Here is a 22,991-nt window from a genome sequence, read left to right as displayed (position 1 = left end):
CAGGTGACCTGAAGGTGTCATCTGTTTCCTTCATACAGGATGCAGGAAATGAGGGGGTGCAGACCAGTAAGTACAACAAACCAACATCAGAGTCGCATCACACTCAGTTGTGAGTTTATTAGTGGCCAATTGTACGATGAGCAGCTTGGACAGAAAATACTGAGATGCAGATAATTTACATCCATCCATCCCAAAGGGAACAATACAACAGGAAACGCAGCTCGATGATCCGATATAAATGCACGTGAAAAGGAGACTTTTTATATATAGACTTTCTGAAGTTGGCTGAAAGTTGGTTATAGAAATCATGCTGACTGAAAACCTGGTTTATCCTTACACTGTGACTCTTAGAGTGGGTGTAAAATGCCTTCGTTAAATATACTAAAGTTCTATATAAAAACATTTGCTGATTTAATAGAAGTGAGGTGGGAAATTTCTCGTGTTTCATTGTTACAACCAAACTTTTCGATGACAAACACCCTAAATCGATTAAAAAGTAATTTTAATACTACATCTATTTTTTTAGAAGACCCCATTTATATTATTCTGTGACACGTGCACTGGCGAATTGATTGATTGGTTAGTGGTAGGTCAGGGGTTGGTGTCAGTGATGAGGCAGACTGTAACTGGGCTGCTCTTCTCCTTCTGTTTCAGGGGGGAAAGGCGGACAGAGCCCCTTAAAATAAAAGGAGAAGGAAGAGCGGGACAGAGTCGCTCACACTGACACTGACAGCAGCAGACACTTTAACTGACTGACGGACACTCAGAGCTGTTTGCGCACAGCTACGGCAAGATTCAGTCCTGTAGCGCTCACAAAGCTGCACTGCTTTTGTTTTGCACAGCCATCGTGCGGAACTTAAACTTAGAAAAGGGCCACGATTGTATGATTTTATTCAAGGGGACTCATTCTGCTTCTGCTCCCTGTTTTGATTGTTTGACTCTAACAGAGTAGCTTTGCATGATTCAAAGTCCAAAATAATCCTTTGTCTCGCACCGGGTCGTTGTTCATTCACGAAGTTCTTTCTTTGTCTAAAACATTATGTTAGCTCCTCCCCCTTTCTTATGATAAGCTGCCCTTTATAAGGTGGGCGGGGCATCCGTGTCTGAGATGACCATATTAGGGTTATTCTCACTCTATGACATCACTCAGATCAAAGAGTAGAAAAAACTGTGTGAAATTAAGTGTTCACAGATGCCTGAGCCTTTTTTTATTAGACACTTTGCCCATGTTTAATATGAACTTCCACCATCTGAACAGGAGATATTTGAAGGAAAGTAAACAAAAAGCAGAATATGTCCCCTTTAATGAACACCAGTTATGATTAGGAACTCTTTATTGCTATGCTCTGTTTAAAGTCCAAGCCTTTGGTGCCCCTTCATACTGGGAACTCTGGATTGCTGGTAGTCCACGTCAACTGCTTGCTTGGTAAAGGGGACCAGTTGTTCTCATTTCCAGCTCTTTAATCTTTTAATCCTGGAACTTAACCAGAGTAACTTGGCGAGATTCTCAGGTGAAAATAACTCGTATATTGCCCCTTTATGTAGTTTCCTGTCTGAAACCAGCTGCTTTAGCTCCCATCTCTTCAAGGTACACATCTCTAAAAGCCCAATGCCTTCTGATTGCCTGACTTATGGAAGCCTACAGAGGGGCAGCACCTTGTGTTTTTGAGATGTACTGTCTGTACGTCATGAGCGTGCTGTTCCTGTAGCAAGTGACTTCTGCGTAGTCTTTGAAACTTTGAATACAAATAAACATAAATATGTTCATTCATATTAAAATGATACCAGCCAGAAACTGAGGTAAAGCACAACTGGTCCCCTTTGAAGGTTTTTGCTAAATCATCAACTACAAAGGAAGCCTTTTGCTTAATATTTATTATAATAAAGACATTATTTGGAAAAAAGGTGTCTGTTGTGTTGTTGTTATAAACCTGAAAAGGGCAATAGACCTATCAATCAACCAATCAATCAGTTATCAACTGTTCAAAAAATCGAATCATTTCTAGCAACTTTTTTAGGACTCAAAGCACATTTATTTCTAAATTCATCAATTAAAATATTTATTTCAGACATGCCAGTTGAGTAGCAGGTACTTAAATACTTCACAATATGGACCAAAAGGAGCAGTTTGAAAATCTAGACGTTCTAATAATTAAACCCGCACATCTAAAACAAATGAAAATGCCGTTACTCAGTATGAATTACCTGAATTACCCCAAACACAGTCCATTTCTTGACTTTAACCTTTTTAAAGCAAAAGTTTCATGCTAGCCATCTGTTAGGATTACTAGATTGATGTATGTTTCTTATTACAACCTTTTAAATAAACACTCGAGCTTTTACTGCACCTTCTTGGATACTCAACACATAAATATTAGGGGTGCAACGATACTCGTATCGATATCGAACCGTTCGATACAGTGCTTTCGGTTCGGTACGCATATGTATCGAACGATACAACATTTTTAATTTATTTTATCAACTTTCCTTCTGATGATGCTGTCTGTGTTGAGCGCTCAGTGGATCTGCGCTCGACAGTGCAGCCTAGGCGGAGTAGTCGAACACAGATTCACTGAGCGCAGGGCAAGCTAGCGAGACAGAAGCTAGGCTAGTTGCAACATGGCAAATTGAACCTCCCCCACCCTCATTCAGATCTGGCGTTTGGAACTATTTTGGTTTTCATGTGATGTATGACCCTGAAGGTAAGCCTGTCATGGACAAAAGTAAAACAGTATGTTGGATGTGCCAGCAATGCTCAATTGGTGGGAACTAGTGTGTTAGCGCAGTTAGCTCGTTAATGTGTTGACGTCTTCCAGCCCCACTCATGAGGTGATCCGCGGTAGCTCGTTAACGGAGATTTGCCGTGTTGTGACGTTAATGTCATTTCAGATTTACGCTGACAGCACTAGTGGGAACACAACCAATATGACTGCACATTTACTCCGACATCATCCTAGTGCAAAGACAAGTGGAAGCAGAGAAAAACAACAAGCAGCATGCTACAAACTTTACCCGAGTCATTTAGACAGCCGTTAGCACACGATTCTCCTTATGGGGACCTGATATGTTTAATATGCTGCTGAGAATATAGCCCAGAAGAAGCGTATAGTATAGCTTTTATTTTGGAAAGAGACATTTCTCCATAATAAACTCTCTTTTCCAAAGATGAGTGATTCCTCAATCAGATACAGGGCTCGCAAAATCGCTAGCCCGACGGGGCTTTTTTCCAGTCGGGCTACCAAAATCTATCTCTGCCCTGCCCGTCGGCCTATCCTAGGAAGGAAAAATATATGTCAATGCTTTTGCATTCTTTTGGAAATGTAGCTGGGTAATTATGTCATTGGCATCGGCCACTGTCAATATGTGACATACTGAAATCGCGTTTGAATTTGCGCTTGTTTTTTGCTTTCACTTTGCAATCGCGTGAACTGTGTATAGAGAGCGACAGTACTGATTGGTGAGTGATGATAATTTGCGCACCAATTCCTCTGACATCGTCTTATCAATCGTTAGCTTACTATGCAAACATGACAAGTGAAATCTCCCGCAGCTTAAACATGTGAGAGGTTGATCGCGCAGAGAATCGCTGAGCGTTATGTTAGTGCGTGTGTAAAAGCAGCAGGATATATATTTTAGTTCTGCTGAGCCAAATAAGACAGGTCAGCGTGAAGAAGTGACAGCCAAAGAAAAGCTTACCACAAAACGGAAAAGTTATGACAAATCAGACTATAAGGAAAAAAGAAAGTGCAGCTTTATGGTTTCATGGACAAAAGAATTTCTGTGGCTGCAATATGACGAGCTAAATAACCAGGGCTGCACATAAGTGGTCCGCAGGTGCGCATTCGCTGTCAAAATAAAAACCCGCACAAGATAAGAAGTTGCAACGCGTGTTTGCGTACATAAGATTTTCAGGAGGACAGACATTTGTTTAGAACTCTTAAAGATGTCGAAGAAGCTCCTTTAAGCAGTTACTGTGATGTTCCTCCACCTCCAAAGAAATGTCAGAAGGAGTCCGAACCACAAAAGAAGCGCGTATTCTCTGAAAAGTGGTTGCAGGAGGTGAGCTGGCTTCAAACAAATGATGAACGCACAGAGATGTGGTGCAGAATGTGCCGTGAAAATTTAATAAATGACAAATTAATAAAAAGGCATGAACATTTTTTTTGTATCGAAAAAATATCGAACCGTGACACCAAAGTATCGAACCGAACCGAACCGTGAATTTTGTGTATCGTTGCACCCCTAATAAATATAGTGAAAGTCTTCAGCCCTGTTCTTCCTGCCATGTGCCATTCAGTCAGTATCATACAGAAGAACACAGACCTGGTGCTGGAGGACATTGAACAGGAAGAAGTCAAGGAAACAAAGCCGGAGGTGAAGGAAGTGAAGGAAGAGCCACAGCTGGAGAAGAAAGAGGATGTGAAGCCATCCAAAAAGGTGAGCCTGACCTGACCACATGATTGTAACACACAGCTCTGAGCCACACCAGTGTAATATGCTCATGAACATAAGTATTTTAAATCAAATTGTAGTTCTGCCACAGGTAACATGGTACTAACCCATGTGGAAGAGTGGTATGGTAGCAGCTCTGCAGTCGTAGTCCCAGAAAGGCATGACAGCACTTCAGTTACCAGTACATGTCCTTCAGGATATCAGTATCCCAATGCCATGGGACAATCAACATGGTAATACCAGTGTAGGCACTGTGTCTATTTATATGGTACCATGTTTGGTATTATGGTTTCACAGTAACTACAGGGCACTCCACCATGGTAGCACCAAAGTAATGGCAGCACTTCTATCACCACTGTAGTAAAGATTGTAGATGGTGTATAAACTTTTGTCCTTAAGAACAAGGGTCCAGTAACCCCAGTGGCATTTGGAAGTGTTAATACCAGTGCTGGTACTGTGGCCATCTAAATGTTACCACGGTCATTTTTGAATTAACACTTTCAGTGGGAAACTGGTACTACCAGAATAAGTTATTTAGTAAGCACTTTAGGTACTGCAGCACTGTAGTACTGGTTGTACCATAGTATGTTTTGCAGACCCAGGATACCAGTATTCCAGTACCATGGCAAAAGGGAAATGGCAGGAGAACTGTAAACACTGTGGTAAATGATATATATGACAGCAGTCCCCAACTTTTTTTGCGCCATGGACCGGTTTATGTCTGACAATGTTTTCAGAATCAGACTCCAGTCTCAGCACTATGGGGAAGGAAGAGGTAATACTAACAAAGGCCTTGTGTAAATGTTATCATGGTGCTACCAGAGTTCATTAGGTGACTGATGACTGCTCGAGTGAACTGTTGCTACGTAACTAAAATCATGGCTGGTTGCAGACTGAAGATGCAGAATCACAGGTGGATGAGTTGAGTCCACTGATTGACAGCATCAAAAAGGAGGCTGGAGAGGCAGTCCTAGCTCACATGGAAGAAAGGTTAGCCTCAGTCTTTTGTCTCATATGTGCAATAAGCATGATGATGATGATGTCTCTTGGGTGTTCTTGGGGAGCAATTTTTTTAGCAAGATGTCTTTGTTATTTAAGTCACATAAATTCTTCTATCCATGACTATTGATTGATCTTGTTACAGGCTGCAGCAGGAGCGTCTGGAGGCAGCTCGTGTGGCCGAGGAGATGGCCAGAAAGGCAGCGGAGGAGGCAGTCCGCCAGCTCGAGGTGGAGCATTCAGCTAAAATTGTAATAGAAACGCTACCAGAGTCCAATGAACAGTAAGTCACATCAATTCAAAACATCACGCATAAGCAGCGCCATGGCAAAGTGCTCTAACCTATGAGCTTTTTGGGATTTATCAAAAAAGATCCTTGTAGTATCTCAAACATCTGAGCAGTAGTATGGTAAACAGAAAACAGTCCAACGTGACCAGAAACCTCGAATTGCTCCTATTTGCTTTGAACAGGCTGCCCAATATCCTGGAAGAAGAAAACGAGGATGATCCAGAGTAAGTTTCCTTTTGTGAAGCCCAAATAACAACGCTGTGGGTCTTACATGCTGCTGTTGTGCTCCTAGCTTAGGCTGCTGCAGCTTTTATATCACCTGAAAGTGATGGGACAGGTGAGACAATGTTCTTATCTCAAACACAATCCACATAGCACTTTATATTTCAAGTGTTGGGTTGAACAGTGTGTTAAATAACTTACATACTACTGCTGAACTCCTATCAGCAACATTTCCCAGCTCTCTTTGCTGCCTTTAACAACAGGCTGGTTTTTCTCATCTTTGATTGCACTCAAATCAAAGGATGCCACATTAGCTAGCAACATTAGATAGCAATAACTAGAAAAAAATCTTTTTCATCTAATGAATGCTGTCTAGCCAAATTGAAGTGTGGGGAAATGAGGATTATCGTCAGCAGAGCATTTTATTGATGGGGGCTCTTTGATTGAAAGCTGTCAATCTTGGCTAATATAAGCAAACACTAGCTTACTTGTTAGTCTTAAAGATTTGTAAGCTAACTCACACGCCTCACTCCCAGGGCTGTTTGTGCAGATAAATTAGGTTTTTCTAAGTTACTTTATCAGCTAACATATTTAGCTAACCGTGTTATATTTAGCTAATAACACAGCTAACATATTTCTGTAGATAGCTTACATAGCTAAGTTAGCTAGCTAGCTAACCGTAGTGTCCTCAAGTTACTTCTTGAGAAAATCGCTGGAGTGTAAATGCTTATTGGCTAGTTGGCTACATCTAAGTTAAAAACAACTGCTAACACTAACTAGTACTACATGTAACGTTATACTGTACTGACCTTAGCCAACAGTAAGTCATGTAACAACACAAAGCGAAGGTGTATTGGCATCAATGTCACTGTACAGGACATACAGGTCATACAGACCCCTGATGTCGGTTTATACACCACGAGTGTCATTAATAACAGCTGTTTTTATGTCACGCCATCTGTAAGATCCATCCCTGAACACTGACCTTCCACATCAGTCAGGTTCCGCAAACCAGTCGACTGGTCATTAAATGTCAAAAAAATAAAACCTTGAAAAATTCCAACTTCTATATGTTATAATTATGAGAACATCTAAAATAATTAGAAGAGCACGAAATCGTAAAAATACTATACATTCAGGTCCCATTCAAAGAACAGGCTGTTGGAATAGGAAGCGTTATTGTTGGATTCAGCCTGTTTTTCTTTAAATTGATAGAAAATTGATTTGAGATCGCTGCTGTCGCTCTGTGCGACTTGTTTCTGTTCTTGTAGAGTTATGAAATATTTTGTCAACATTTTCAACATAAGGCCTCCAAAGGTTTGCTGTGTGCATATCCATGTGTCCATGGATAACAGTAGTGTAGTTTGTGGACAGTTTCTGCTGGTCTAGCCTCTTTAGTTTAACAGCAGGCTTCATCTTCACCTTCGCTGCTCTCTGCTTAGCTCTGCCGCTACCGCCTTTAGCTTCAAAATGGTTGAAAGATGAGCTCAGCTGTCTCAGGTGTCTGACTGGGACTCTCCATCTTATTTAACATTTGCTGCACACTGTTCAGGTTACAAAACCTGCAGGAGGACAGTGAAGACAGCACAGAGAATCAGAGTCCTGAGGAAAATAAAGTGACAGAGGAAGATAAAATCAAGACCACTGTTGAGGAAGAGACTAAATCTGATCAGTAAGTTTGGTCATAGAATTTGGTCTGCTTGTAGAGTAAGAAACTAAAAGATACTCAAATAGTTTGCACACACAAGCGTGCACTAAGAGGCTGACGTGCCTGCTGGCATTATCAGATTTATGAAGCTTTAAACCTTTTACATCTTTTTAGAGCAAACTGAAGTCCTGCCCTGTTCCTGGCTGGTATCTCTTCTTTTTAACAGAAGGTGTTTGTTCGAACTTGACTCGCTCCACTAGGAGCTGAAATCAGTTTTGTCACTTGGAGAACATCCTGAAGGATAAAACCAGAGGGCCGCGCAATCAGTTCTCCCATAGCTTTTTTCTCAAACTTGGTTCACAGCTCGTTTACTTTTCCATAGCACTAATGTTGCCTGGGTACTAAAGAGTCCAATGTATTTGCAGGAGTTGGTTGGCCAAATAAAACACTACCCGGTTTTATTTGGCTCCTTTCTAGCGCCAATGAATAAGCCCTCCTAACGAGAAATGGTCATTTCAAATCTTCAAGGTGTGATTCGGTTGTTAAACTAAAGCTTTCAGCGCCTTGAGGTAACTGGTGTTGTGATTTGGTGCTACAGAAATAAAATTAAATTGAATCAAACTGTATACCCAAGATGAATGTTAGTTAAAATGTAGTTAAAACAAAATCCAGCCCTTCCTATGATGGGTCACTGATGACGTCCAGCCTACACATTGTTTAATTTCCTACATGTGTTTTGGCCATACAGTGCTTCTGTTAAAACATTTTAAATGTGTCACATCAGTGGCACCTGTACATAAATGCATATTTATAAAAAGTTCAAACCTAATCTGCACCAGCGTAGCCAGCTGTCATAACAGCTTGGCCCCAAAAAGCACAGCAGGCCAGACTTTGAACAACACAACCTCACACCACAGATTTAACCTAAGAAGAATCAGCTGATTCCTGTTGTTAACGGTGAATGTCAGACACAGCCAGCCGAAGTAGCTCAGTTGGGAGAGCGTTACACCGAAGATCTAAAGGTCCAATCCTGGGGTTTGGTAAGCAGACAATGGGCAAGCTTGTGGCAGCTGGATAGTGTAGTGGTAAGTTTGATTCCTTCCAAGTATCCAGTAAGGGTCCTGGCTAGGTCCAAAGGAATGCCCTGGAATGGCGCGGCTACGTCTGCAGCTCGGACGCAACACATTTCACTGCATGTTGTACTCTGTATGATTATGTATGTGACCAGTAAAGCTTGTTTCGTTACCCTGACTTCAGTGAACTGGCATGATGGGTTCACGTGGAGTCTCCTGGTGAAGCTCTCTTTGGTCTCCAACAACTAACTTTCTGTTGTTTCCTTTGTTGTATGTATAGAGGGGCTTTCAGAGTTTATGGTTATCCAGAAATCAGGGCAGGACTTTGGTTCAAATAGTTTTTATGCCCAGACGTTTACTATGCGCTACTTCTGTAGAAGTTGCTTCTTTCAGTTTTTCCAGTGTTTACATTTATCTTTATTTTTCTTGCCTACTTTTCTTCTGTGAATCAGGGCAGATCTCAAAAGGTAGGTTGGATTTTTTTATAGGCGGTATAACCACACAGAATAAAGCAGTTCTGTTTTTGTCAGCCAGCTACTGTGTTTCACCTGCTTCTGGTGGCTTCATTATGGTTAACTAGAGTTGAAGATTCAGTCCAAGATACAGCCAAGAGGGCACATTTTGCTTTGTATAATCAATTACCTTGAATACTAACAGGTCCAGACACGGCCCAGTGTTGTCTTCTTTAGCAATGTTGTTTGAACAGGGCAGGTATTGTAATCGATTATATTGATGTTCTCAAATATTGTTGACAGCATCCTGTTATTTCTAATATAACCGCCAACAATTAACAAAATAAGCCAAACTAAACTGGCTCACCATTTCTAGAAAGAATTTGACGTGTTTAAATGCGATTTGTGTCTTCTGTACACACTTACCCATAATAACAACGTTATCCAGTGAACGGCAAAAATGAGAAAAGATCTCACCTCAGATATTTGCCCCCTGGGGTTCAGGGTACAAACTTATGTCTGAATGTTTGACCAGTTGCAAACATTTTGTCTCATAATTTAGAAACTATCTCATAGGAAACTCACTGAGATATTCACCCCACACTGTAAACTCTGACATGAACGTTGCTGTGAATTGTTGCTTGTCAGTGCAGATGATGTCAGTGGAAGGATCAGCTCTGCAGCTTTTGTGGAGGTCTGGTTCGCTCTTCTATGACGTTAATGATGGCTGCTCCTCTTCACCAGGTGCATGGTAGACGTCTGCCCAGCTGAAGATGAAATCAAAGCAACAACTCAAGTGGAAAAGGTGGAGCCTGCTCCAGACGAAACCCACAAGCCCCCAACTCCACCCACTGACTCTGAAGCACCAGAGGAAGCCACTCCTTCAACAGATGCAGAACCAGTCTCCCAACAACCTGAGCCACTGCCTCCAGAAACTCCACCCACTACCACGGATCAGGTGATGGTCTCCTGGATTCTGCTTCAGTAGATGGTAGTTTGGTGATCCAAGCGGTTGACAGGTGAGCGGTAGATTGACAGAAGGGCTGTTTGATCTAGTTTCCTACCCTCACCTTTGGTCATGAGGTAGTGACCCAAAGAATGAGATCGAGGACACATCCTGTGGGAAAGAGCTTCTCCTGAAGGGAGTCTGGACTCCTTTAGAGGAAGGGGAGGAACTCATTTAGAGTAGAGCCATCACTCCTACACAGTGTTGGGAAGGTTACTTTTAAAATGGTAAATGGACTGGTTCTTATAAAGCGCTTTTCTACTCTTCTGAGCACTCAAAGCGCTTTTTTTTATACAACTTGTGCATTCACCCATTCACACCCATTCGCACAAGCACATTTTTCCTAAGTGCTTTCTAACTGACATTCACACACATTCATACTCCGATGGACGCATCGGAGAGCAATTTGGGGTTAGTATCTTGCCCAAGGATATTTGGCATGCAGACTAGGGGAAGCCAGGAATCGAACCACCAACCTTCCGATCAGTAGATGACCTGCTCTACCACCTGAGCCACCCCAAAATGTATTCCATTACAGATTACAGATTACATGCCCCGAAATGTATTCTGTAACGTATTCCGTTATGTTACTCAATGAGAGTAACGTATTCTGAATACTTTGGATTACTTAATATATTATCATGCTGTTTACAACTACATGAATGTACTATTGCTGTGATTTATTACTGTTACTGAAGGTCCGCGGCTCCGAACCGTAGTAAAGGGACCTCTGGCTAATACGGTGGGTTCTGTGTCGGGCTCGTAGCTGAAAACTAGCTTTACTTTGTTGTCTGGGTCAACTTTGCTAGCAGAGACAGAGAGAGGCGTTGAAAGGCTGCTCCAACAGAACTTATTGTTTTTGGAGGAAAACACGAACACGGTGTACAGTCGAGTCTTAATAGCTTACTTACAACTGGGCTCGTCAGGCTCTCTTCTTGGCTGCAGTGGTTATTATTATATTTACATGCTTCCAGCTCCCGTTTCTGCTCGATGACAGCTCGTACTTTTCCTTTTTCTCCCTCCCTCGCTCACAGACACATAACGTGTATGGCAGTCCATTCTCCCTGCAGCACGGACTACACTGCCCATGATGCTACATTCTTTAGAGCTATACCTGTAGCATTCTGCCTGTTAGCTTAGCACAACAACAACAAAAAGGCCTCTCTCACCCAGGAAACACGCAGAGAGAGAGCGTCACCCTGTAACCATGGCAACCGTAACGCTGCCGCCTGGAACAACAGAACGTAGCTGTGAAACAAAACCCAAACAGTCCTGACCCGCCACAATATGAAACAGGGAAGTACCGCCGTGTAATCCATTTATTTCAACAAAGTAACTGTATTCTAAATACCACCTTTTTAAACGGTAACTGTAACGGAATACAGTTACTCATATTTTGTATTTTAAATACGTAACGGCGGTACATGTATTCCGTTACTCCCCAACACTGCTCCTACACACTGAAAAGGAGCCGCCTGCAGTGGTTCATCATTTGCCCAGGATGTCTCCTGTACGCCTGCTGCATGTCGAACCAGGAGGAGATCCCATGTGAGGTAGAACCAACACAAGCTGGAGAGATTGTCTCTCGACTGGTTGGGAATGAATCGGTGTCCCTCCATGAGCTTGAAGATGGAAGAGCACAGAGGGAGGTGTAGCTGAGAACCTGAGGAATGTAGAAAAGACCGAGTCAAAGTGGCTCTGAAATTTTGTGGCTTCTTTCCCGGAGAGCAAGAGGAAGAACCTGGTGAAAGTCAAAGAGACAATCTAGGAACTTGAAGAACTTATTAGAAAAAGTTCTGGACTTGAAAGATCTGCTGACCTGGTGCCAAATACATCTGGCACTGTTATTTATTGGTCTTAATTTCTTTGGTATGTTCTCACTTCCTAAACCAGCACTCTACAACCTGAATTATACGTACTTCGAAGATTAATTTCTTCTGATTATCTCAGATATTTCACCTAAAATGTCAGAAAGGAGTTCCAGCTGCTTGACTTTGTCCTGAGCTTTCAGTGTATTGAGTGGTCTTCATCAGAGGACCGAGCTGGCTAAGCTGTCGTGGAGATCAGTCTGTTGGTGTTAAAGGTCATTAGCTCGTGTGGACGTCGGCGATAAATCCAATTCCTGTGGTTCCTTGGAAACAGTTGGAAAAGAGCATCTCTACTTGAGAATCACTCGCTGGCTTTCTAAGGAAATTTCAACCATGTCATGTTCCTGTGACTGCAGGGCGGATTGACAGTTATATCTTGTTTTTAATAATTGTTTTCTTCTTAATTCTCAGACCAGCACAGCAGAAGCAGAAGAAGGTGGATGTGGAGGTGAGACTGCAAAATCAGGTTTTATCTTCTTGTTTCTCTTGTTCCGACTTCTCTCTTCATGGATTTCTTTGCCCTTCGTTACCTTCACTGGTCCGGTTTTAGGACGCTAACGCTAACCCTTCTCACTGCTGTTTCTCTGTCTAGTTCCTGACATTTGCTCTCCGATAAAGAGCTTTCTGCTTCGATTCCCTCATGCTGCCGAGTGCCTGGAGAGCTGCACAAAGCTGATGCGTGACCAGAACCTCACCCTTCCCACGCTGTCCGTGCCGGCGCCACCGCCAGAGCTCACCCAGCTGACCCAGGAGCTGTTGCAGTTCACCAAGCAGGCGCAGCAGCGCTGTATGAGCATCTACAGCCGCTTCAGGGGCCTTAACTCCAACTCCCAGGATCCTTAGCAGCCGTAACCCCCACCCCCCTCCAGCAGACTCCTAGAGACACCTTATAGATTATAGACTAGATAATCTGCGTAGATCGAAACCTTTGAAGTGCCAAACCAAACAAACACACTTCTAGTGCCTCCGAACGTCCCATTTCCCCCTCATCCTCACTCCCATCATGCTCTGCAGCTCCGCTGTGCTTCACCATCAGCTGCCAGCTAAGTGCGCCACAGGTAATCAGGAGGAGGAGGATGTCTGAGCTGCTGTAGGCTGTGTGCTTGTCCCTTTGCTGTTTTTAATGAGTCGTTTAGAGCTGAATCACCAACGAAACTGGGCAACAGAATCCATGTTTACCTCGTGATAGTCTGTGTGATGGGATTTGTTACTGAAGAGTTCTTTTTCTGCCACGTTGTTGCCCCTGGCGATGGATTTTCACGAAGCAGCGTGATGCAGATTTCCTGTCGAGGCCGAAATATTTAAGCGAGCATGAAGTCCAAACTGGACTTCAGTCCTGTGATTCTCATATTCTCATATTTTCTGTGAGCTGTTAGAATAAGAGAGGCCATTTATCGAGCTGCTAACATTAAATGCAGGGGGGCTTCTGTGGATTTGGGGTTATTTCCAGGCAGTTTTACATATTTAATGCTGAATAACTCTTGTAAACATCACACATGTGTAAACTGGAGAACACACTTGGCCTGTAAACGTATAAAAATTAATATATTTATTTAAATACACATTTTTCTTACCATAAAACCTCATCAGTTCTTTTTGTTTTGTTCTCTGGATGTGTCCAGAGGCAACAATCAGCATTTTATTATCTATAAATAAATGAAAGCAGAAGTTTAAAGTTGCGCTGGTGCTTTGGAAACAGCAGTTTAACACGTCGACCTGAAATGCGGTTCAGTTGAGGACGAGTTTATTCGTGTCGCAGGGAGACGTCGCCTTAGGTCCAACTGCATTTATTTTCTGGTCCTCAGAAAACTGCAGTAAACGTTTGGCTGAAGCTTCAGAGCTGAAGGTGGAGGCGATGGATGTGATGGAAGGGAAAGGTCTGAACATCCCCCAGATTATCACCACCCCAGAACCAGAACCGAACCATCTCACAGCCCCAGAGCTCAGGTAACACACGACGTGTATGCTGCTGCTCGCGGCCTTGAGGGGGCGCTGTTACCGCGCTAAGACATGTAAATGTATGAAAGCATCCATGTTTAATGTCTGTGTTATCCTGTCTTCATGTCCAACTCTGCATCCTTTCATGGTTGTTCTTGTCCTGCTAAAAGTTGCTGAGCGAAACATCTAACAGCTCCAAATATGATTAAAAACACAACGCTGAGTTAAAATCAATGTAAATGGTTTCCTTAAATCTTTCTTTAGCTCCATCCTTTCTGAAACTCTTTGAATGATTCACATCTTCATGTTCAGAGGCCTGCACGCCAAAGGAAGTTTGACATACCCATGTTATCACTGTCAGGGTCAGAGGTCACCTGAAGGTGGTCTTCAGCTCCATAAGTTAACAGTTAACCTTCAGCACACAAACATCCAAGGAATTTTACAGGAATGGAGACGTGCTTTTCCAGAGATCCGATTGGCCAGTAGGTGGTATTTTTGTATCTGCTGATAACCAGAAATCTTCAGATATTCCTCGACGTGTAGCAACAAGAGACGGAATAAACACGCAGTGGGCGGGTCCTAAGTCAATATTCTTGCAACTTTAATGAAAGCAGGCACCAATGGGAGCAAAGGATATTTGTAACTGACCAGTAGTGACAAACACTGCTGGTCAATACACACTACAATATACACAACTTTGTCAGTATTGACAAGCAGAGCAATGCACGGTTGCTCTGCTTGAAGGGTCTTCATCCCAAATCTTCCTGTGCAGTATCGGCCTCCGATGGTCTTTGAGGTAAGTCGTATGTTCAGATGATGTCTCGGTGGAATAAAAATAAAACAGAGCTACACGAAGCCAAAATCTTAAATTAATTAAATTAGAATCTCTTTTCACAGTGATTCACAGTCTAAATATCAGGAGAGCAAATCAATATGCTTTCAGATGTGTGGCCACCAGTGTTGGTCAAGTTACTTGAAAAAAGTAATCAGTAACTAATTACTGATTACTTCCCCCAAAAAGTAATCCCGTTACTTTACTGATTACTTATTTTCAAAAGTAATTAATTACTTAGTTACTTTTTAAAAACACAATTTACAACCTGAATAGGTGATAAAGTGATAGATCTTTCAGCCCAATTCTACTTTTTCTGCATAATCATCATACAAAATGTAATCAAATGGAAAAGTCTCTTTTTAAAACTTGTTTTATTAGTTTTAATCTTTTAACTTTATGCATCAAGCAAAAATTTAATTATATGCAACATTCTCTGACTGGAAGAAATTAGTTTAACATTTAAACCTATTTTCTGCACATTCCAGCACATAAAATAAAATATTTTGTGTGTTTACACTCAGTCTTTCAAATAGATGAAAGTAAAACACAGCAGAAAATAAATAAAGTCAAAGACTAGCGGTCCTGTTGCTCTATTTTCACCTGTAAAGCAGGAGTGGGGTAGGCGGAGGGTTACCCTGGTGCAGGTGTGCAGCGGTCAGTGGAAGAATCCGCGAGTTTCTCTGTGAGTTTCCCATTACGTCGTAGCTACTCGGTGCTTGCTCGGAAGTTTAGGGTTTTTTCGCTGTAAAAAGAAGTTTTCTTCCCACGCACAACGGACACTAATGTTTTTGTCACTTTTTATGGAATCAAACTCAAAGTAAGGTCAGTACTTCCACGCTTTAAACGCTGCACGCTCATACTCTCTCTGCACTCGATATATGATCCATTGTTGATCTGCACACAGCTGTTGTCACGAACGTCGCACTCGCTTACGTCACTGTCATGAGACATTCTCGCAGAAAAATCACGGTTTTAGTAACGCAGTAACGCAGCGTTCCTACGGGAAAGTAACAGTAATCTAATTACCGTTTTTGTAATAGTAATCCCTTACTTTACTCGTTACTTGAAAAAGTAATCGGATTACATCTCTGGTGGCCACAACTGAAGATTAGCTTTAGAGACTCTGTAAATGTAGGTGAGTACAGAGCTCGAATAAAAGCTTTGTGAATCTGAAACTGTGTTTGAAACTATGACTTGTTAATCTGGTCGAAAATTAGAAGCTAGTCTCGCCGCTCAGCAGCCGTGTGAGTAATGTCTTGGGTGGTTATTTGGGCAGTTATTCTAAGGCTACTATCTGAATGAGTCGGTGGAGAGTCTTGACTTTATTGTCATTGATCACTGAGACCAGTTAACAGCAGTTTAAAGAGCTTTTTTCTGCTTCTACTACACAAGTTAAACAACCATCAGTTGATTCAGGGGCCAATGCGATGTTCTGTTGTACCACGATAAACACACCTTTAAGATTGTCTGTCTCCACAGACGGTATGTGAGCATCATATGGACAGCTGCGCTTTTGGTGAATTTCTCTCACTATAGTACAATAGTACTGTGACCTCAAAGCAGCCATATTATTGGTCACATGATGTCATTAACCCATTTAATCCCACTGGCAGAAATTGTTGCAGTTTTAACCCTCTATGACAGCGGTCCCCAACCCCCGGACCTCGGACCAGTACCGGTCCGTGAGTCGTTTGGTACCGGGCCGCGAGAGTTGAGGCTCAGGTGTGAAATGTATAGTTTTCAGGGTTTTTATCGGTTTTCAGCGTTATTTTGTTATCGTTTTTATCGTTAACTCTGTTTTCCTGGGTCTTTTCACGTGTGTTATGAATAAATTTTCTTTTTTTCGGTACCAGTATTAATTTTATTTGGTTGTATTTATCCGCGACACCTTAAAGGCCGGTCCATGAAAATATTGTCGGGCATAAACCGGTCCGTGGCGCCAAAAAGGTTGGAGACCGCTGATCTATGACATAAAACAAATTAAACATATTGTGTGTAGGGGACGTCTAAGGAGTAAAATTATTTTGCGAAAGGCTCCAACAGCACAAACACGGTGCAGAGGTCCAGTTCAGGGTTCACCATCCCCCTCTCAGTCACAGAGGCCACGCCCACTACTATTGCAAATTTTAATCCCGATTGGCTCTCTGGAGAAATCCCGATCGGGTCCCTGTCTGATGAATCTAAAAGCAAGTCTGAAGTCTGTGTTTGAACTCACAAAAGCTTCGGACTCTCTGTGGGCCTTGAAACACCAACCGTCTCCTGGAAATGTTGAAAATGATTCACAGTTTCTGGGTTTGAGCTTTCTTGATTTGACTGAGCTCTCTTCAGTATTGTGATTGTTGCTGTTGTTGATTTGTTGAGCTGACTAACGTTCTAGAGGCATTTTTTATCGTGCTGTATCTGGATGGAGGGACTTCCTTTAACCTCAGTAAGAGCATCAGTCTCTGCCATTCTGAATCTGGACTAAATGCAGGCTGGAACATCTTATTGTTTCCTCTCCATGTGTCCGTGTTGATGTCTGTAGTGTTGCAGGTGATGTGTCTGCAGACGAGGACGATCCCGAGCTGCTGAGGGTCGGTTTGAAAGTCTGGAGCACTCAGGGAGACCACCTGACTGCAGACGACGAGTGAGAGAAACCCCGCAGACTCACAGTGAGCTCCCTGCTTCATCTTTCTGTCCACCATGTTTACCTTCCCGTTCTTCCTCCTGCAGGACACGTCCGCTGTCGGCGACCAGCGTCGGCAGCGTGGTGGTCCAGGACCGCCTCAACGATCTCGTCAGGCTGTTCAAAGGTCGGACGGAGCGGCAGAAAGAACGGCTGATCGACCCGGACGAATCGGAGGAAGAAAGTCCCGCAGCCAGTACGTAGAAACCAGTTTCACGAGTCAGGTCGAGTCAGAAGCTTTGATAAGATAAGAACCAAATCCTGCATCAAAACGCCGCTGCAGTGTTTTGCTCAGTGATTGTATGAGTTTAATAATATCCGTGCATGAAGGATTTGAATAAATGATGAGATTAATCGGTTTGCATTAAATACTGAATGATTTTCAGCTGCATCAGTGTAAAACCATCAAAATGACGTTCTCGCGTTTCCTCTCTGATCCCTACAGCTCCAAGCAAAGCTCCGCCTCCCCCTCCTCCCCCGCCTCCCCCGGGAGAGGAGAAGAAAGACGCAGCAGCAGGAGGAGGAGAAGAAGAAAAGGAGGAGGAAAAGGAGTTTAAATTTGAGCTTCTGGGATATGAGGTCAAAATTCCCAATCTGCCCAAACTTCCCCCGATGCCTGGCTGGCTCCGAGCCATCCTGGACTTCCGCTTCCCCTCGAGCATCGACCCGTTCACCGGTGAGAAATCGAGTTCTCCATCACCGCACTTTTCAGGACAGCCATATTCACCCGCTGCTTCAGCTTCTGGAGTTGGGTGGAGATGAGTTTCAGGGGTAATTTGTGACAGAAGCAGAGAAGCAAGCGTGAAAGGGAAGGTTTACAGGATGGCGAGCTGAAGATGTTCAGATGTTTATTGGGAGCGAGCGTCCATCAGAGGGACAGCTCAGAGAGGCTCAGATGGTTTGGACATGTGCAGACGGAGCTGCCGGGAAGACCTCAGTGGAGGTTCATGGATGTAGTGAAGGAGGACTGCAGGGGGTTGGTGTGACAGAGCTGGTGTGGTGACCCCTAAAGGGAGGAGCCAAGAGACATAGAAGTAGATTGTTTCCCCGTTGAACGGCAGTGCGCACCTTGCTTCGGTGTCCTTTCAGCTTGTCGTGCACCTCTGGATCTTCAAACTCCAGCAGGTGCAGCTCGGTCTTTGACATCTTTTCAGAGATAGATCCGTGAGGAGCTCAGAGGGTCCCAGACGAGTGAGAGGGCGATGCTGCAGCAGACTTGATTGAACTTGATTCTTATTTTTGGGACGTGGACGAAGTCAGAGGAAGTGAAATCTGGTGAGCAAAGGTCACGCTGGTGGCCAAAAAGTTTCTGAGCTGGTTTGCGATGAAACATGACGCGTCAGGTGAGGTCAACCCCCGGGTCAGACTGTCACCTGGGGGGACGAATTTACGGTGCGCTGCACCAAGATCAGGTTCTTGGTTATCTGAAGTTCAGGTCACCACAAACAGGTGGCGCTGCAGTAAGAACATGAAGTTAAATGACAGTCAGCTCTGCTACCAGGGTTTTTTTTATGGGTTCTTCTTTTTCCGTCACGTACGAAGGTCAGAGAGACGTTTGACTGTGGATTTCTGCCCCATAGACCTGATCTACGTCATCTGGCTGTTCTTCGTGGTGGCGGCGTGGAACTGGAACGTATGGCTGATCCCCGTCCGCTGGGCGTTTCCTTACCAAACCCCCGAAAACATCCACCTGTGGCTGCTGGCCGACTACACCTTCGACCTCATCTACATCATTGATATCCTCGTCTTCCAGCCCAGGTTGCAGTTCGTCCGCGCAGGAGACATCGTGGTCAGTAGAAATGAAACGACAAATAAAACTTTGATGTTGTCTCAGAAACTTTCACAAACACCTTTGATCTGGAACTTCTTTTCCACAGTGCGACAAGAAGGACATGAGGGAGCACTACATGACCACAGAGAGATTTAAGGTGAGAACTTTGGGCCAGGGCCACCTGGTGGATGGTGAAGGTACTGCAAGCGGGCCACAGGAAGTTAGAAAATACGATGAATAATTTAAAAAAATTGTGTTTTAATTTAGTTTACATTTTAATATTCCCTTTTTAAAAAAACAAATCACTTAAAATAACAAACGTTATTCTCCCTTTGTGACCTTCTCTCTTTTTTTCAAATAGCAGGAAAAACTAAAATGAGAACATAGCTGTCACTAAAGCTTCGGCTGGGATAGAAAAGATTTTCGTATTTCTAAAACTGCTGCATTCATCTGAAGTTTAGGATCTGCTGTTGTATATAAAAACCATAACTCTCTGTGGAAGCCTGCATTCTTTCTAACGTCCAGCAGGGGGCGAATGTCAAGTCTGACCTCAGTAAACACAGTTTATAGTCTCAGTCTCTAGTTTTAAATATTAGTACATTAAACTTGATCTTTATTTTGTGAATCATGGTCACATTACAGTGGGGGTCTCTTTATATTCAGGTTCTCTGAATATAAAGTACGGATTGATTCAGATCTCTAGAACTTCTTTAACCCTTTGGTTCCCCCCTGGTGAGTGTTTGCTGTGTGCTTTGCAGATGGATATCATCAGCCTGTTTCCTTTGGAGGTATTTTACTATTTCACTGGAGTCAACTCTCTGCTGAGGTTCCCTCGCCTGCTGAAGGTCAGAAGGTTTTTCTGCTTTGTTCACAGCTGATCTTTGTGGTCGGGATGAACAGCTGACCTCTGTTTTCCTCTCTCAGTACATGGTTTTCTCTGAGTTCAACGACAGAATGGAATCTGTGATGAAGAAAGCGTACATCTACAGGTGAGAAGGTCTCCACTGTTTGTCCTGGACATAACATCACTCAGGATCACTGTTCAGGTTAGAGGTGTGAAGGTGAAAATGTAAAAAAATGTTTTAAAGACCTGAGCAGTGACCGGTGTCCACCTGTTCCTGTGTTTGATGTTTGAACCCATCCTGGCACAAAATACCAAGACGCACCCAAAATTTGTAGGTCTTCAGATCTTGTCCCGTATAATTTGAGGCGTTGTTGATGACATAATGAAATCGTCATCACAGCATCAAACAAGCCCGGAGGCAGTAAGTAAACATAAGCCCTCAATTTCTCCACGTAACAGGCACGATGGTCACCCTGGAAGTGTTTCACTCCATTGCTGAGGGTGTAGTTTGTCCCGTTTACCTTCAGCAGGTTTATCAGTCGTTTAGGTCTCGGTCACACAGGCTTGCAGTCCATTCAGCAGCCTTTGGTCGTTACCGAAAGCATATTCCCTGACTGGCTGGTGAGCGGTTGCTGGCTGTTGCTGGATGTCATCAGTCCCAAAGAGTGCGATGCACCAAAACCATCCATAGGATTGTTGTGGTCGTCTGTTATTTGATGCAAGACTCTGAATTTTCTGCAAACACTAACTGAATACTTAGCTGCAGTGAAACTTGAAAAAGTGCACGAAATGGAGAACGTTTGCCTCCAAGCCCATAATGCCAAGATGTGTACAATCAGACACATGCAGTCCTACTGTGAGCAATAACCAGGAAACACCAGGAACTATTCACAAACCAGTCAGGGAAACACATTCTATATTCATTACCAGCAGTGTTGGTCAAGTTACTTGAAAAAAGTAATCAGTAACTAATTACTGATTACTTCCCCCCAAAAGTAATCCCGTTACTTTACTGATTACTTATTTTCAAAAGTAATTAGTTACTTGGTTACTTTTTTAAAACACGATTTACAACCTGAATAGGTGATAAAGCGATAGATCTTTCAGCCCAATTCTACTTTTTCTGCATAATCATTAGGGATGGGTATCGTTTAGGTTTTATCTGATACCAGTGCCAAACCGGTACTTTTGAAACGTGCCGGTGCTTAAACGGTGCTCAAACCGGTGCTTAAAGAATGGAAAACACAAAAGTGGTCCAAAAACCTCTCATGTTCAGCTGTTTTTTTGTAAAAAGATAACAATGTTAGCCTTTTCTGCAGCTATGGGGCATATATGGTATCATTCTTGGCTGGAAGCAGCTTAAACAATGGAAAAAAACACAAACTTTGTCCAAAAACCTCTCATGTTTAGCTGTTTTCCACTTTTTCTTTGGTCATTTTAGCCTTTTTGTCCAGGGTGAAGGGAGTATCTGACATCAAACAAGAAGACAGCCGCATGTAGCTATGATGGTGTTTGCTGTTCACCTTACATGCATTAATGTAATAACGTGGTTAGCCTACTCAACGTAAATTACACACGAACAACATGAAGCTACTCACGCAGAGAAGAACGGCTGCTGCTGCATCATCATCCTCATCATTTCTGCTACACTGGCAGGGCTAGGGGCCAGGACTCTCCTCTTCGGGTTTTTGGGGGATGTTGCTAACTCCGGGTCCGATAACAGGCACCACACCCACAGTAGATGTGCTCGGTGTGAGGTCTCGCAGCAAGCTATCAAATACGGCGCATTTCTCGGCTTTAAAAAAAAAACACTATGCGTCGCCAGGTGTTTCATCAGATTTGAGGTGTTACCTCCTTTGACAGCATCACCTTAAAGCACTTGTTGCAGCTGCTGAGTTTGCATCTTTTGCTGTGAAGTACAGCCAGACTTTTGACCGCTTCGCCTTGGGCATTTTTAATCTGTAGCTCTGCTCTAAAAGAACGTACGTACCTGGACCCGCCTACTATCCTCGGAAACGTAAAATGATTGGCTAGAATCTAAAGTGTATCATTCCATACCAGTTGGTGGCGGTAATGCACCTTTCAGTTGTTTGCCAACCGCCAATACAAATGTAAGGAAGAAGAAAGTGTATCACAGCTGAGGAAAAAAAGCACCGAAATAAAGCACCGAAATGTGCGCTGCTTTTCGGTCTGGTTACTACCGTTTATGTCAGAACCGGTGCCATCATGGCACCGGATACCGGTACCCATCCCTAATAATCATCATACAAAATGTAATCAAATGGAAAAGTCTCTTTTTAAAACTTGTTTTATTAGTTTTAATCTTTTAACTTTATGCATCAAGCAAACATTAAATTATCTGCAACATTCTCTGACTGGAAGAAATTAGTTTAATATTTAAACCTATTTTCTGCACATTCCAGCACATAAAATAAAATATTTTTTGTGTTTACTTTCAAAGTAAGTAAGTAAAACACAGCAGAAAATAAATAAAGTCAAAGACTCAGCGGTCCTGTTGCTCTATTTTCACCTGTAAAGCAGGAGTGGGGTAGGCGGAGGTTTACCCTGGTGCAGGTGTGCAGCGGTCAGTTGAAGAATCCGGGGGGCGATCGTGGCTCAAGAGTTGTGTGTTTGTCTTGTAATCGGAAGGTTGCCGGTTCGAGCCCCGGCTCAGACAGTCTCGGTCGTTGTGTCCTTGGGTGAGACACTTCACCTAACGCCTACTGGTGATGGCCAGAGGGGCCGATGGCGCGATATGGCAGCCTCGCTTCTGTCAGTCTGCCGCAGAGCAGCTGTGGCTACAACTGTAGCTGCCTCCACCAGTGTGTGAATGAATAGTGGCATTGTAAAGCGCTTTGAGGGGCCCTGATATAAATGCAATCCATTATTATTATTATTAATCCGCGAGTTTCTTTGATTTTCCCATTAC

The 22,991-nt window shown here is 43.1% G+C and overlaps 1 protein-coding gene and 1 long non-coding RNA gene across 7 annotated transcripts in view; both read left to right on the top strand.

Annotated features, from left to right (window-relative positions):
* The window catches only part of cngb1a (cyclic nucleotide gated channel subunit beta 1a), a 42,378-nt gene that overhangs the window by 10,663 nt on the left and 8,724 nt on the right, over positions 1-22,991 (top strand). For 2 of the 6 annotated variants that reach the window (XM_085164423.1, XM_085164406.1), the window contains 17 exons: positions 39-66; positions 4,298-4,437; positions 5,345-5,442; positions 5,597-5,734; positions 5,923-5,964; positions 7,515-7,634; positions 9,136-9,150; positions 9,880-10,093; positions 12,421-12,457; positions 13,815-13,956; positions 17,307-17,408; positions 17,495-17,643; positions 17,893-18,123; positions 19,028-19,236; positions 19,325-19,375; positions 19,977-20,063; positions 20,143-20,207. In XM_085164423.1, coding sequence (XP_085020549.1) covers positions 39-66; positions 4,298-4,437; positions 5,345-5,442; positions 5,597-5,734; positions 5,923-5,964; positions 7,515-7,634; positions 9,136-9,150; positions 9,880-10,093; positions 12,421-12,457; positions 13,815-13,956; positions 17,307-17,408; positions 17,495-17,643; positions 17,893-18,123; positions 19,028-19,236; positions 19,325-19,375; positions 19,977-20,063; positions 20,143-20,207 — 1,868 coding nt within the window. The remainder of the gene's footprint in view (positions 1-38; positions 67-4,297; positions 4,438-5,344; positions 5,443-5,596; positions 5,735-5,922; positions 5,965-7,514; positions 7,635-9,135; positions 9,151-9,879; positions 10,094-12,420; positions 12,458-13,814; positions 13,957-17,306; positions 17,409-17,494; positions 17,644-17,892; positions 18,124-19,027; positions 19,237-19,324; positions 19,376-19,976; positions 20,064-20,142; positions 20,208-22,991) is intronic. The other 4 variants (XM_085164416.1, XM_085164424.1, XM_085164425.1 and 1 more) reach the window with 4 other exon arrangements.
* LOC146526244 (uncharacterized) lies at positions 10,100-12,324 on the top strand. Its single transcript, XR_014874865.1, has 2 exons — positions 10,100-10,353; positions 11,613-12,324. It is a non-coding gene; the product is annotated as an uncharacterized LOC146526244 (long non-coding RNA).

This window comes from Neolamprologus multifasciatus, chromosome 1 (assembly GCF_963576455.1).
Source record: "Neolamprologus multifasciatus chromosome 1, fNeoMul1.2, whole genome shotgun sequence".
NCBI lineage: Eukaryota > Metazoa > Chordata > Actinopteri > Cichliformes > Cichlidae > Neolamprologus > Neolamprologus multifasciatus.
The sequence above is the reverse complement of the archived record's forward strand: the minus strand, read 5'-3'. Positions and strand labels throughout refer to the sequence as shown.